The sequence below is a fragment of the Coffea arabica genome, chromosome 1e (genome assembly GCF_036785885.1).
Source record: "Coffea arabica cultivar ET-39 chromosome 1e, Coffea Arabica ET-39 HiFi, whole genome shotgun sequence".
NCBI classification, from domain to species: Eukaryota; Viridiplantae; Streptophyta; class Magnoliopsida; order Gentianales; family Rubiaceae; genus Coffea; species Coffea arabica.
Window position 1 is genome coordinate 53,728,080 of NC_092311.1, and position 15,299 is coordinate 53,743,378.

At 36.1% G+C, this 15,299-nt stretch overlaps 2 protein-coding genes across 3 annotated transcripts; one reads left to right on the plus strand and one right to left on the minus strand.

Moving 5' to 3' along the window:
• Positions 1-1,181: 1,181 nt before the first annotated feature.
• On the plus strand, positions 1,182-3,856 carry LOC113733759 (aluminum-activated malate transporter 8-like). Its single transcript, XM_027259942.2, has 6 exons — positions 1,182-1,590; positions 1,850-1,990; positions 2,132-2,404; positions 2,582-2,682; positions 2,901-3,044; positions 3,240-3,856. Exons 1-6 carry the CDS (start codon positions 1,290-1,292, stop codon positions 3,573-3,575), a joined length of 1,296 nt encoding a protein of 431 aa, XP_027115743.2. The 5' UTR covers positions 1,182-1,289; the 3' UTR covers positions 3,576-3,856.
• A 2,874-nt stretch (positions 3,857-6,730) lies between these two features.
• LOC113733770 (protein trichome birefringence-like 10) lies at positions 6,731-10,762 on the minus strand. 2 transcript variants are annotated; one of them, XM_072064499.1, is made up of 5 exons: positions 9,924-10,762; positions 8,693-9,082; positions 7,840-7,998; positions 7,428-7,518; positions 6,731-7,300 (listed from the first exon to the last, which is right to left on the minus strand). In XM_072064499.1, exons 1-5 carry the CDS (start codon positions 10,409-10,411, stop codon positions 7,184-7,186), a joined length of 1,245 nt encoding a protein of 414 aa, XP_071920600.1. In that variant the 5' UTR covers positions 10,412-10,762; the 3' UTR covers positions 6,731-7,183. The 2 variants fall into 2 exon arrangements, with proteins under 2 accessions (XP_071920600.1, XP_027115752.1); XM_027259951.2 differs by having other exon boundaries at positions 6,731-7,518; positions 9,924-10,761.
• Positions 10,763-15,299: the final 4,537 nt, after the last annotated feature.

Here is a 15,299-nt window from a genome sequence, read left to right on the forward strand (position 1 = left end):
TTGCCCACCAACCCAAATGCCTAAAGCAGGAACGATCTTTAAACCTGAGAGCCTGAACCCCGAAGTGTACTCTAACTAATACTACAATGAACTATGTGCATGTGCTACATCAATCAAATCATTTTTGTTGCTTGCATCGTATTATCCAATCAACAAGTTCCAATAGTGGCCATTTGATTGATGCCCAGTAGTAACGTAGTGTGGACATTCCATCAAGGACATGATTGTTATTTTTAGGATTTTTTTTTTAAAAAAAATGTATCGTAGCGATTTGATATATATGAAATTAAAAATTAAAAAATACTTTTACAAAAAACGTAAAAAGTTTTTGACAAAAAATCACAAACCAAACCAGGCAGGCTTTCTATATGTACCTATGCTTTAAAATTCAGGCTAAATAGTGACTTAGATTAGAGTTAAAGATTAGGGGTTAATGACTTCGACTGATCGGACTGATGTTAAATAATTGAATAATGTTATATAATTAAAATTTTATTATATTATATATAAAAATTATATTCTTAACATGGATAAGAATGTTAGTTTTATTTCTCAAGTTTTATTAGCAAACATTCTATACTCCAATGCCCTTTAAACTTAACTCAAAGTTGACGATTGGAAGTTATAAATACAAATTGACAGATTTTTCGGTTAAACACAGTTTTGACCGAATATTTGACAGATGAGTTTTTGAAGAAACTTGAATCAAGTGTCTGATCAATTACCGGCTTAAACAGTTGGATCGATCGATCCCGTCCGAGTTAAAGGCATAGGTATATACATTTAGGTACGCACTAGTAAGCGCTTCTGGTGTGTCCCCCCCCCCCCCCCTCTTCTCCCAAAAAAAAAAAAAAGCTTTTTTGGTTTTTTGGTTTAATAAATAATCCTGATGGTGCGTAAGGAGCGCGTTCCACTTCCGAATGCACGAGTCACTAAGTTTCGAAGACAAAACTTTCAACGTGTGAAAAGACACACCTGACTGATCATGAGAACTACAATTGCATATGATGCTTGGTGTAGTACGACCAAATCAAATTACTGGAAAAGGTTTCAATATTTTTCTTTGGCGAACGCAATTTAGGTAACGACTGCGACTCGTATAGTCGTATGTCTACCTCTCTGCCGGCTAACTATATAATCATCTCATCATGCGTGCATGGTTGCATCGCCCATATCCCAGCTCTCTTACGACTAGCAAAGATATACGGGCACCTGACAAGAGTAACAGTACTACCCAGTATCAACTCTACCAGGCCCAAAAGATAAAGAGAATTGAGCAAGAAGGAGTGATGAACTCAACCGTCATTCCAATTCCTCCAAGTGCAGAAAATGTTGAATCCTCGTATAAGGACGCCAAAAACATGGGAAACAAGTTTTCGTTTCTATCCACTTGTAGTGTTGCTTTCCGGGTCATCCAGGAAAAAAGATGTAGTCAGGGCAGCATGAGAAAAGTGATTCACAGTGTCAAGGTGGGGATTGCCTTGGTATTGGTCTCGCTGCTGTATCTGCTGGATCCGCTGTTCACTGAAGTTGGAGAAAATGCAATGTGGGCTATCATGACCGTCGTGGTTGTCTTCGAGTTCTCTGCAGGTTTGCCAATTATTAACCCATTATTGTGACCCAAGTTGTTTAGTGGAGTACTAAAAACATTTTTTCTGTGCATGGCTGTTTGCGAATATATGCATAGGAATTTTTTTTTTCTTTTTTCCTTTTTGGGCAATAAACACACTAGTCATAAGTACTAATAGGAAGCAGGTTGAGAAACTTCTACTGTAGCCATTTTTTGGGTCAATCAATTAGACAATATACTAACTGATGTATTCACTTTGATTTGATGCACGTATGTCAGGAGCTACGCTAAGCAAAGGCATAAACCGTGCAATCGGTACCATATTAGGCGGTGGATTGGGGTGCTTGGCTGCAATGTTGGCTGACGAGTTCGGAGGGATAGGCAACGCAATCGTTGTTGGCGCTTCGGTTTTTATCGTCGGTAAAATATTAATCCTACCACGACTTAAACTCTGGACCGCAGTTTTGTGTGTGTGTGTGTATACATACATACATATATATATATATATATATATATTAGTAGTACTTAAAAGTGACTCACTGCTTAAAAAATCATACTCAGGAGCGGCCGCAACGTATTCGAGGTTGGTTCCAAGAATTAAAAGGAGATATGACTATGGCGTCTTGATCTTCATCCTCACCTTCAATCTGGTAGCTGTGTCGGGGGTACGGGCCGACAAAGTGATCAGGTTAGCCAAGCAGCGTCTGTCAACCATTGGCATGGGTTTTGCTGTCTGCATTTTCACCAACTTGCTTATTTTTCCAATTTGGGCTGGTGATGAGCTTCATCGTTCTACAGCAGCTAAATTCGACAAACTCGCACGTTGCCTTGAAGGTAATTTTTTGAAATTAGTTCTACTTCTGTACTTGGCGTATATACCTAAATCGGGGAATCATTGTATTGTTTGGCTTTTTTAATTAAAGCAAAGGCATGCACAATGTATTAGCCGCGCGATTTCACTGAACGGAACATCATATAAGTAAATGAATGGCGGATTTGATTAATTTGTAGGATGTTTGGAGGAGGAACCCAACAACAAAGCAGAAAATCTGGGCGCCAAGGTCAAGGACTGCAAGTCAGTGTTCCACTCCAAGTCCACCGATGAATCACTGGTACGTTTTGATCTGCTTTTAGAAGACACACACACACACAAAAACAACAGTTATATATATATATATATATGGAGTTCTTGAAATAAATAATTGGTGGGTGGAGAAACAATCAGATTTTAATGGGAGTTTTTTATACTATTAGTAATTTTCCCTGTCAGGGCACGTGTATTTTACCTGCAAATTTAAGAAACTAATCCTTCTAACAATAATTAATGCAGGCCAATTTTGCTAAATGGGAGCCCTGGCATGGGAAATTTGGATTGTCTCATCCATGGGACAAGTATCTGGAGATTGGAGAGGTCCTGAGGGAGCTCGCCGCCTTAATCCTTTCGCTCGGAGTGTGCGTTCAGTCATCCAGACAGGTGTTCAATTGAGTGACAGTCCTACTCCTCTCCATGTTGTTCTTCATCCCCACCCCCCAACAACCCCACAAACAAAAAAATAATAATAATAACGCATTCTGCATCCATTCCTGGGTTTTTTTTTTTTTAAAAAAAAAAATTTAAAATTCTGAAAAAAAATATTTTTTTTTTCTTTTTTCCGGCTCCATCCATCAGGCTGCAGCAAACCAAAGCCGCGCAATCAGAGAACCGTGCGAAATCATAGGGTTGTCTCTTGCATGGATATTGAGAGAGCTGGGCGAGAGCATCTTCAACATGACAAGGTGCCGAGCCAAGGCTTTGATAGCACCAAAGCTGGAGTTCATTAAACAAGAACTAAGCCGGTTGGGCTCTTCTCTGCAAATCAAAGGACTAGAAAAAGATGAAAATCTTGCGATGGCAACCTTCACTTTCCTCTTAATGCAGATATCAGAAAATGTGGAAGTAATAGCGCAAGAGGTGGAAAAACTGGGACAGCTTGCTTATTTTAGGACCAAGAACCCAGATGTTTAACATTAATCAATACACTTGATTTTGGCATCAATCAATATACTTGAAATAACAAGTAAATCGACTGTGTGGTCAATCCAGTGAAATATCACCTTTCCTCTCTCTCTGAATTCAGGAAAAGGCGAAAATGAAACATAAATATGGCGACCCGATGGAAGTGTGACAGTAGTGTGATACGACGTATTAGCTAGAATTGTAGCACTGCAGTTGATGCATCATCATTTTTTGTTATGTGTAAGCAACTATTACCAGTGCCTTCAAATGTTGTCTGTATATATATATATATATGGCCTCATTAATTCATCTTTCTTGATGCATCATCTTTTTGTACTTGCGCATGATATGGTGTGTCAAGTCAACACGGGTGATTTTGTTAGCTAAGTACTGCAACAAAATCTGATCCTATGGTTTTTTTTTTGTTTGTGTTTCTACAAATCTAGGAGGTTAACACTCTGTTACCGCAAGGATTTTTATATGCTTATTAAGAAAACGTAGGGTAAGGACGCAAGAATATTTTTTAACCTTTTTGCAGGATAAATATTACTTAAACGCAACCAAATATCAAATATTGGGTACCTTTAATATGAAAATAAACCATTATACCCTCATAAGCTTCCTCGTCGTTGGCTTTGTTGAGTTTACAGTGCAGCTTTTTCTTTTTTCTTTTATCCAAGGAATAAAAATAAAGATAAAAAGGATAAGAGAATAGGGATGCCCTTGGGCCCCCCCCCCCCCCCCCCCCAAAAAAAAGAAAAAAAATTTGCATCCAAATCACTCATCAATAATGAGGAGTATTAACATTTTAGCATAAGGTCCAGACTTATCAACCCGGGATTTCACCAAGATGGTCAAAAAAAAAAAAAAAAAACACTCACCCCCTTTGACCTCTGGTGTTTCTTCCTTCTCAGCTTTTTCTTCACAAATTATTTCTGACTTCATGAATATCCAACAGTTACAATAGATATTTATGGCTACCCATTTGTCGGTGGTAAAAAACACACACACAAGCACAAAAATCACAAAATTCTACTTCTACCACAAATTTTATAAACAACTCAAATTTTGATATGACGAGACACATAGGTTGTGTTCGCATACAAGGTGCTCAACTCATGCAATGATGCTTTATTTCCAAGACAACCCATCGATCGTTTGGTACGCTGAAAAGGGTCAGATCGATATGAGCACCGGTAGTTGGAAAGACATCCAAAATCGCATACATTGAGAATGATGATGGTAATTTGCAATATCAGAAAACGTAAAGCTTCGATCACACACACGTTCGCTGGTATCCAGTACAAAGGGAAATCACCACTAAAAGGGGTACTGCTCGTACCTCATCGAACAATCGAGGAGCACAGCACGAGCACCAATCCGGCTACCGCAACCGCTGATCATCGTCGTATTAGCAGCAACTAGACATTTTTCACAATCTGAGCTAGTTATGTTTTTGTTGCAATTTGCTTGGCCGTAGGCAAAAGCATTGGGATAAGGAGAAATATTGCGGTAATCATAACCTTTGCGCGATGGCGTCTGAGTCTCTAAATCTGCAATAACATATGCAAGACTGATAGCAAAAGGATCACCTCGAAAATACACCCCAGAATTGCACAGCACGGTCACGACTTGGGTGTTTGCAGCACTTTCCACGGACCAACAAAGTGAACCCGCCATCCCAACAACTAATATTGCTGCAGAAATTGCCGTAACGTGTCGAGCAAGACCCATGATTTCTTTTGCTTGGTCTTCTTCTCTGGAGCTTCGTCTTTTATTTATGGTTGATCTTTTGCAAGTTGAAAATTGAAATGCCCCGCATTTAGTTTGTTTATCGTCGGCGATGTCCTCGTTTTGGGCTGTTTCTTGCTTGTCTCGTGATGGTGGACCGGTGGTCGCATTTCGTGCCGGCCTCGTTCGCTGATTGGACGTTGGTACTGAGGAATTCATTTAAACAAGGAAAAAACAAAGTTAATTTTGGTAAGCCAAGCCTTTACCAAAAAAAAGGTAAGCCAAGCCAGGCCCGGCAACTTCTGTTGTCTCCTTAGTAGATGTCACAAGCAAAGACAGATAACAAAAGATATTTTGGTGCCACCAATAATGGTTTCGAGGGGCGTTAATCTGAATTCAATGCCCACCATGTGGAAAACATTTTCTTGGGTATCTCACTGCTACGCATGGTGGAATTTAATTATTGTGGTAAATGGTAGGGATAATTTCAAAAACGAAGTTACTGACAATAATATCATTGAGCTCGTCTAACTAAGGTTTGTAAACTTACAACTACCTTCCTTGATTTAATAGTTTTAGTAACCAAATCTTAAAATAACATTACCTTGATCAAAATATTTAAATGAATATCCTAAAATACCCTCATTTAATGAATTTTAATTTACTTCCATACATAATTGTAAAATTATCTAGCACAATTATAAGGAACAGATGCCAAAATTTTCATATTCATATCTATTGTTTGATAAATAGCTATAATAACAATAATTTTATAGCTATTACAGGATATTTTTGATGGTGTTTTACTAGGGATTTAGATTTATAGGATAGAAACGAAAGTGTTCAAATATTATCTTTTAGACTTTATGAATTTTTCAAATGGTGGAATTATTATAATTTGGTAGTAATTTTGGGCCATTTGTTTTAGATTTATCATTGATGTTGATACCAATAAAAATAAAATAGAAAAACAAAGATCACCGTAAACGTTGGATTACATTCAAAGTTAACTCATTAAAAAAAATATTACTAATTCAACATTTTGTTACAACAGAAACTAAAAGCAATAGTGGCCGTCCATGATTTTGTTGACAAAATATAAAAAAAGACGATGAAGAAGGGAAACGGACTAGAAAATGAAAGTCCTAGTTGACTTTAGACTCATCAAATTGCAATCTTCTCAAATTTTGAGTCATTAGAAAATATAAAGAGGGTAATATTTTTTTTTTTTTTTTTAAAAAAAAAGGTAGAGTGGGCAATGGGTATGTGGGATAAACTGGAATAGTGGGAAAGGGAAGTTGATAGGTATTTTATAAATTCTACCATGCTCATAATATGAATGGTATCAGAAAAAGCGACATTACATCCAAAAGTTCGTAATTTTCATTTTCAGATACAATTTGATACCAAATTACTAATGTTGGGCACATCAGTTGCTACTAAAGTCAACAAATTTCCTTTGTATATACCGTTCCAAATGTACAATTTACAGAAAATCAATGAAAATGTAATATAATTACATGTATAACTTGTGATCTGGTAAAATCGTTCATACAATCTAGAATATACAGATGCTTTTTCCAGCAATGCTGACAAATTAGCATTGGCATGGAGCCCTTAGACAAGCCCGATTGTGAGCTTCACGGAACCTGATCATTTTCTTTCCACATATAGCAAGTCCATCTTTGATCCTCCACCTTTTTGATGGGAACAGGTAATATGGAAATACAATAAATAATTAACATATATTTTCCATGACCTGATATTTTGCCGGTTAGAGTGATCACTGCAGCTTCAGCTTGCTCGCAGTGAAAACAGATCGTCAAGTTGTCTCTCAATCTAGAGCGGAGGTGGATGCAAATGTTGTGCTGAATTTTGTGCATCAGTTAATTCCTTTCTGAGTAACGCAGCATAGAGAAGTTCGTTCCATGAATCAGGAACACCAGGCAGGCACCAGTGGCTACAGTCTTGCCGATGGAGAGGAGCTGGTCCGGCCTTGGGCCCTAAATAATACAAAGATGAGTGACCATCTTTCCTCTGAGACGTCATTCGTGACACATTCAGTAGTTCTACATTCTGCAATTCAGACTTCTTTATGAGATTCACAAACACATCAGTTGTTGTTCTTACTTCAACTGATGTTTCAGATGGCAATCGTGATGAAACCAATTCAGGCAGTGTCTCCAGATGACAGCTACCACCAGTCTTCCAGTCCCCACCTCTGTTCATTTGAGTGATTCGTTAATTGCTTATTTTGTGAACAAGGTAAAAATGATCACAGAACAGAGAACTACTGGCTAACCCCCTGTCCTGACATGAGTCTGAAAGGAATTGAGGTGAAAAGTCTGAGCAGTAAATCATCTTAATTGATATCCTATGTATAACAAGGATTTCAAGTATCTAGCTTGGTACCATTCAATGGACCACGCCTGATACCCGATCATAGTAGAAAACCTGAATGATACAACTGAGCGACTTCTATAAATGGTAAAACACATTTGGTTAATCCAGTCTTCGCAACAACAGAACAAATTAGACAAACCTGAAATGTACAGGAGCATAGCTGCGGAAAAATACGTGTGTCTTCTTTAGATTGACCTCACGCCTTATCCAATCAACCAGTGTCTGAATTGACCTGTGAAATGCACTCTGTACGCTCATATCCATCTCAACTTCTGCTCCTTCTTGGAAGTAACAACCCCTGAAGAGTGAAAATGGTGAATGTTCAGATCCAGTAAAGCAGAGAAACCCGACCTTACAGCACTAGGTTTTAATTGAAACATCCCTGGTTTATGTTCTGCATTATTACGTGCCAGAATATGGAAACTAATAATAAAGATGCTCAATCCTGTTTTAACACATTAAGCAGACATCACTCGAGAAAAATATTTACCGAAAAATAGCACGAAAAGACAACTAAATGGAACTATGATCTAGACATCCTATGGGAGTAGTGACTATTTCGCCACTGCTCTCTTATCAACTCATTATTCAGACCATGGTACCTAATCCTAAAAGTTCACCTTAACATTTTTTTCAGCTAATCACCCACAAGCCTAATCAGCAAACATGGTTTCTGTTAATTGCTAGCTTGGCATTGCTATTATAGCAGGAGAATTTAAGGTAAAAGACTTGCATTGAATGGCTTTCCTGGATCCGTCCATTTATGAGAGAGAATTAGCAGCATGAGTGACAAGAAAAGGTGATGGTAAGCCAACAACAAGAGAAATATATCTTACAGGTGACTAATGACCGATTTAGTTGTTTAGTAGGACAGATGAACAAGCAACTCGTTCTCACGCATTTTCCACAACCAGCGGACATAAATATTCCATCAATGAAATAAATTTCAGAAAATCTAAAGCCAACTAACAAAGAAGGTTAAAACAAGTTACCCTCTAATAGTTTTCTCATAATTCCACCAGTGCCCACTGTTGAAAACTAGCACATCTGCATCTTTCCAGTTGGAAGAGCTCCAATCCATTTGATCTAGTTTTATAGTCATCTTGACGTTTACTGGAGCTCCAGCAGGTGCACGACCCTGCACTACTAGAAAGGGAGCTCTATAGTACTCAATAGAACAGTTGAAATCCCCGAACTTAAAGCTTAGGGAACCTGAGTGCTTTGTGATTGAATTCCCATTAACTTCATATATTGAGGTCTTATCGGAGACTGCAGAAGACAACATACAAAGAAGGGATTCCCACTGGTTTCTTCCAATTGAGTCCCCAACAAATGCAAGGCGTCTGTTCCTCAAATTTTCCAACATCCTTTTTGCATCAAACCTGTTTCCCAGTGGTGGTGACAAAATTTAGTGAAAAAAATCTTTATCTTACCCTTTCCTAGGAACTCATGTTTCCAACATTAATCAGTCAGTTCGACGACATCAATAAGAAATGAGCCTCAAAGAATGAGATTGCTAGTTTCACATATATTCACTTGGCGGAAGGGATGATGCTTAAGAACATAAAGATTAACTGGTTTTAAGATAATACCATTGTCCAAAACCAGAACTTCTGGTAATTTGGAACTTAATGAAACGCAGTTAAATCATTTTGTCTCATAGAGCTAGAGTCTCATCTGTAATGAAGATGCTGTGCGTGGGAATCATGTACTTCTCTTATGTACACCAAATCCTCTGGCCTCTGCCCACTTAGTTGTCAATATGTAATATTTGATTATCTGAAGCCACAGTATTGAAATTAAGATTGAAACTTGAGACGATTAAAGCACCTTTGTCATCAGTTGATCACAAGATACAAGACGTGCCAAAAAAGGACTGGCACTACAACAGGGCATGACCTTTCCCAGATTACCACTCCAAACGGGGGTAGTAACCATTGTAGGTAGTAAACTAAAGATTGCCTGAAGTCCTATTAAAACCAGTGTCAATAAAAAAATTTATGATACTGAACATTGAGGAACCTAGAATGGTTATTTGCAAAAACATGTGTGCTGGTAACTTGAAAACTCCCAACAATAACAATTTTCTTGCCTAATTGGCTAGCCATCTCCCAGTTTTCACCATTTTGCAAATCTTTTAGTATATTCTTAGCAATCAAAAGCAAAATGCAAAATGCAAAATACAAGGGAGAAATGTCGGAAAAGAAAGATCAAAAAGAAAACCTGGGCAAGTAGCAATCTTTGGGCTGCCATCGCCACTTAGTATAGAATTTATCAGGCCTGCCATTCTCAGAGCACCGAAATCCGGGATCCAAAAACTTACAATCTTCTGATTGATAGAGAGGATAACTCTCGTCCCACATCCAATTACCATCGAAGATATCACATCCACTACCTCCAGCTTCGAGGAAATTCACTTTCCCATTTCCTAAATCCCCGGGTTCTGCTGACGATGAAGAAAAGGAACTATTGAGACCAAACCAAGTGCGAAGTAAACTGTGGCCATGCAAGCCGAAACCCCTGTTGGCCGTTCTGTAATCCAGTAAAAGAATACAAAAAATCAAACAAAAGCTGAAGAATAAACAGCCAAAAGCACCAGGAGAAGTGAGCTCAAGAGCGGGGGGCTTCAAGCGCCTGAATTTCTTGAAGAAATCCAAGGGGGACGTTTTGGGGAAGCCTTCAGGTCCCGGTGCTTCCGCTCCTTTACACATTTAGTAGCAAGTAGTACTCGAATTGGAAGAGGGAGGTTGTGGGTTTCTCTTTTTGCAGTGCAGTACTACTTCTGCTCCAGAGCAGGCAAAAAGATGTCTGGGATTGCGGCAGTGAGTTTTGTTCAGTTCAGGAAAGTGCAGGGTAAATGCAGTCTCTCAAAAGACGAGATGAAGATGATGAAAACAACACACGACATAAAACAACAGTAGCAGTAGTATTCTTTCCAAAACTAAAGAGAGAAATAGAAAATTTCGAAAAAACATAAAGCAGTGTGGAAACAAAAGAAGAGGACTAGGATCGAACGTGGGCCCTTGGTAGTGGAGATACGTTCATATATGAGTCGAAAGTCATAAAACGGTACAGAAGAAAAGGTCGTGGGCCTATAGAGAGAGAAGACAGATTGGGAAGATGATGATAGGAGGTGGGGTCCCGAACCTTGACAAGCATTTACACACAAGCATGCAGTTTCTGCACCGGCAAATTTGTTCTTTTCTTTTGTTTTTTTAAATTTGTTCAATTTCTTTCTTATGATCAGTTTCTCGTTTACTGGCAACTAGTGGGAATACCCGTTCATATGACATTATTGGAAAAAAAATAAAATGGTGAACAAATAAAGGTGAAAAAATTTTACCAATAAAATTAAAATATAACATCTGTTTAACAATAGTTTGAAATATAATAGAATGTACATATCATTCAAGAACCGTCTTTTTTCGGTTGTATGAGAATTTTTTTATCATTGTATGAGAATTGTTAACAAAAAAATACAATAGTTAATATAGAATAACATCAATAGAATTTAATACAATTGTGTTGTAATCAAATGAAAAATACGCACCAATTGAATTGTTATTAGTACCCATAGTTAATGAAGTAATTCTTATATAAATATATTTTGGTACATGTAGTAATTGGTAATCTACAAAATAAAATAAATTGCTAAGTTGTCTATAAATAGCATCAATAGAATGTAATACAATTGGATTGTAATCGAACAATTGTAATACAATTGTATTGTATTGTATCTATAGTTGATTTAGCAAGATAGTGCAGCCAAAAAGTGTGTATGTAAGATGAGTATGACGATATAAGAAACTGTATATTTACCATGATCACGCAAAATCATTGGTGATGTGGATGCCTGGCGATCTTGAGGACAGTTAGATTTTTCATTTCTTTGATCTAGAAATAAAATATATATTAAATTAAAAATCAATAGTTTATGTATTTATTTTATGTGTAAATAGTGATACATTGTATGAAAACTGTTAACCAAAAAAATACAATAATTAATATAGAAATAGCATCAATAGAATTTAATAGAATTGCATTGTAATCAAATGAAAATGATTACAGAGAAGTGGTTACCTGAACTAAGGAATCCAGTTTTAAATGCTCAAAAGTGTCTTGACGATTACACATATGTCAGGGGCTTGGTGAGTTTTTTGCTCCTCTTGAATCAATTTCTTTTTTCTAATTGTAATATATTACTTGCAGGTGTTAAGTAGGACTTGACTCTAACCTTTCGTTTAAGTACTTTAAGCAATGAACTATTTATTCCATGAGTTGAATTGTGCTGTTGCTAGATAGATGAATCACGTAGTTGTAATTGTCATTGTTGATAAAGAAAAGAAAGGCTAGAATGCAATTTTGCCAAAAGGATTTCTGACGAAATTAAAAATTAATCCAATTTTAATAATGGGCGTATAGTGCTTTAGTTATTAGTAGTATCTGAATTGTTTTTCTCCAATTATAAACCATTTTTAATTATTTTTTTTAATTATCAATAAATCTTTTTTTATTTCATGCACGATCATTTTTGGAATAAAATTATGAAAATAATTATCGTAACACCTATTTTATGTGATAAATGTGCAATAAAAAATAATTAAAAAAATTTCAGTAATACAAACAAATAAATTTTTATAATATACAATTTATGTTAGAAATAGTAGAACCCTCAATCATTAACCTATACCATCCGCAATTATATAAGCAAGCAATACCTTTTTATCTTTGCTTTACAGTGTAACAATAAGCAAACAACCGTTCATAAGATTTTGTAAAAAATTTTCAGAAATAATGGATGATCAGAAAATCAATGCAATATCATTCATGACAAAAAGCAAAGCAAAAGCAAAACATACTTAAAAGGTAGAGGGGACTGACCTGAAAATTAAGCCGGCCGCAAAAAGGTTGATTTCTGTTGGAGTCTCTGCGCATAATATCTTCCACTACTGCTCACAAAAGAAACAAAATCAATACATTTACAAAATCAATAGAGAACCCAAAACAAATAAGAAACTGAGAGAGAGGGTGAGAGAATTAATTCGATAAGTTAATTAAGTCGATCAGTAAAAGGGTTGGAAAAAAATTATAGACATATTATATTATTGGAAATAATCGAAAATAAAAAAATTACAATATGGGGAATAATATTTAAAGAAAACACAGTACCGGAATTTTTGAATTTTGATGCGAACGACGTTTTAATCAGTGTAGCCTGGATTTTGTCCTTCGGATTTGATTTGAGATTTTTCTTTCGTCAGCGCAAACTTATTGAAACTTTTTCAATTGGTGTGTGGAATCGTTACGGTGTATGTTTCGTTTTCTAAGCAGATATTTCCTCCTTTGCAATCTTGCGAGTTTGAAATCTAGTTGTTGTTGAAATGCTTGTAGGCGGACATATTCTATGGTGAGGAAACTTTAGATGGGTTCCCTACAAATTTTGAGTGAAATTTTTTAATATATTAAATAATAGGACAACTTGAATTTGGGACAGCAGATAAGTGGGGCAAAGGTGAAAAAACACAATAATACTAATCAATAGCTAAATGAGCAGGGTCACTTACTGAAAGGTAGTCACCGCCGGCTTCGTGATGTCTGCCGAAGGTTCAAGAAAAGAAGTATGATGCGTACTAAGAAGAGCACCGGAGTTCTGGTACCAGGATGGGATAGCTTTCAGGTATTTTCCTGTGTTATGTGAAGACGCAATTTTGAATTAAAAAAAAATGGGTCATTAAGAGATAGTTGGAGTGGACTGTTAATTGGAGTGGGAAACGTGGAAAAATTTGTATGAGTGATTGTATGATAATTTAAGATAGTGGGATAGTGGGAGTGAGATAGTGGAAATATTGATTGGTGATAAGGTGGGTTATAACCCACTACTTTTTTATCTATTAAAATAAATACAAAAATCTAGAAAAAAGTATGACAAGTTTAGAAGACATTGAGAGGGTTTCTGCTAAAAACCCCTTCCTGAATACATATAGATATAGATTGGCAAACGAGGAAAAAGAAGTCCTTTCTAGCTTTTATTCATCTGGCAGAGCTGGTTCCTTTCTCTTTTCTCCTGTTCTGAGGTTTACAGCCGCTAAATCTTTCAGGTTCTCACACCTTTTTTTTTTGGTCTTCTTCTTTGGCTAGCAACGAGTTACATGGGTTTGTATAGAGAGTATTATTTGATATAATTATTATAATTTTTTTATGATGTGATATATGCGTAAATAAAAATATAATTGGGAATTTAAAAAAATAAATTAAAAAATATATTTACAATGCAAGCGATAGCTCAATTTTGTCATATTTGGTTTGCATGTAAACATATTTTTCAATTCACCTTTTTATCTCACATACGTTATTTTTTGTGTTACATACTTATTTCAAATAATATTTTAAATAATACTCTATCCAGCAAAATTAAGTACACCCACATGTTATCAAAAGAAGATGAAAAAGGTAGCGTGCATCTATCATCTCTTTATTGCTGACTTATCACAGAGAAACTGTGCCCCAAAATAGAGAGATAATCACTAGTGGGAGAGTGATAAATGATAATGGCACGTTCTATTAATTAATGCGTGTGATATAATTGAGAGTGTGTATTTATCATAGATTATTTGGGATAATGTTTTGAAAAATATAATGTGAGATAAAATGGTGGTTAAAAAATTGTATTGATGATTTAAACAAATAAAATTATCCAAATAATTTAGAATTCAAACAAAAATTATGTATAGTTAATAACCAGTTACTACAACCATGATGGATAGTATTAAATGATTCATAATTGAACAAACAAAACAAGATTTGGATAACTAGGCCATATTCGGTGACCAAATGATAACTATAGATTAAACATTTGTTCACTTAAATACGTGACGGAATTTTTGTTTATCATTATTATTATTATGAATATCATGGGCGAGTATTTGCACCGAATTGAATTAACTTGAAAGTTGAGTGCAACAGAGTCACGGTCTTAATAATATCCTTGATTTAGGAAAAGTTTTAATCACATAAATGTTTCATACGTATGGAATCAACTTTTGATTTTATCGTCCAAATGCAATTGGTTAAAAACTTATAAAAATGCAAACACAAAACAGTGGTTAATTGAGCGCACGAACGATGGATGCGGACGCAGATGGAGACGATGATAAGGCGGCCAAAAATGAACAAGAGTGGACAAAAGGTGCTGTGCGTACGGAAGAAAGGGCGGGAATCAAGGGAACGTGAAGAGACGAGCGGAGTTGTGGTGGCTAAGGCGGCTAGAGCTGTAAACGAATCGAATTGCTTATGAGCGAGTCGAGTTAAAGTTCGTCTCGAGTTCGAACTGATCAAATCGAATTCGGACTCGAATTCGAGTTTAAAATATTAAATTCGTTAGTTCGGGGAATTTAAATATATATTTATTTATTTTAATAGTAAAATTACATATATATTTTTAATATTTTATTATTTATTAAAAAAATTAAATATTTGTTGTTTTTATTAGATTAATTTCCAGAAAAGTGAGGCTCACGAATCAAAAATTCGAGTTACATTACGAGTTGACAATTCGAGCTGCTCGCGAGTCAGAAATCGAGCTACAGCTTGCGAGCCTTG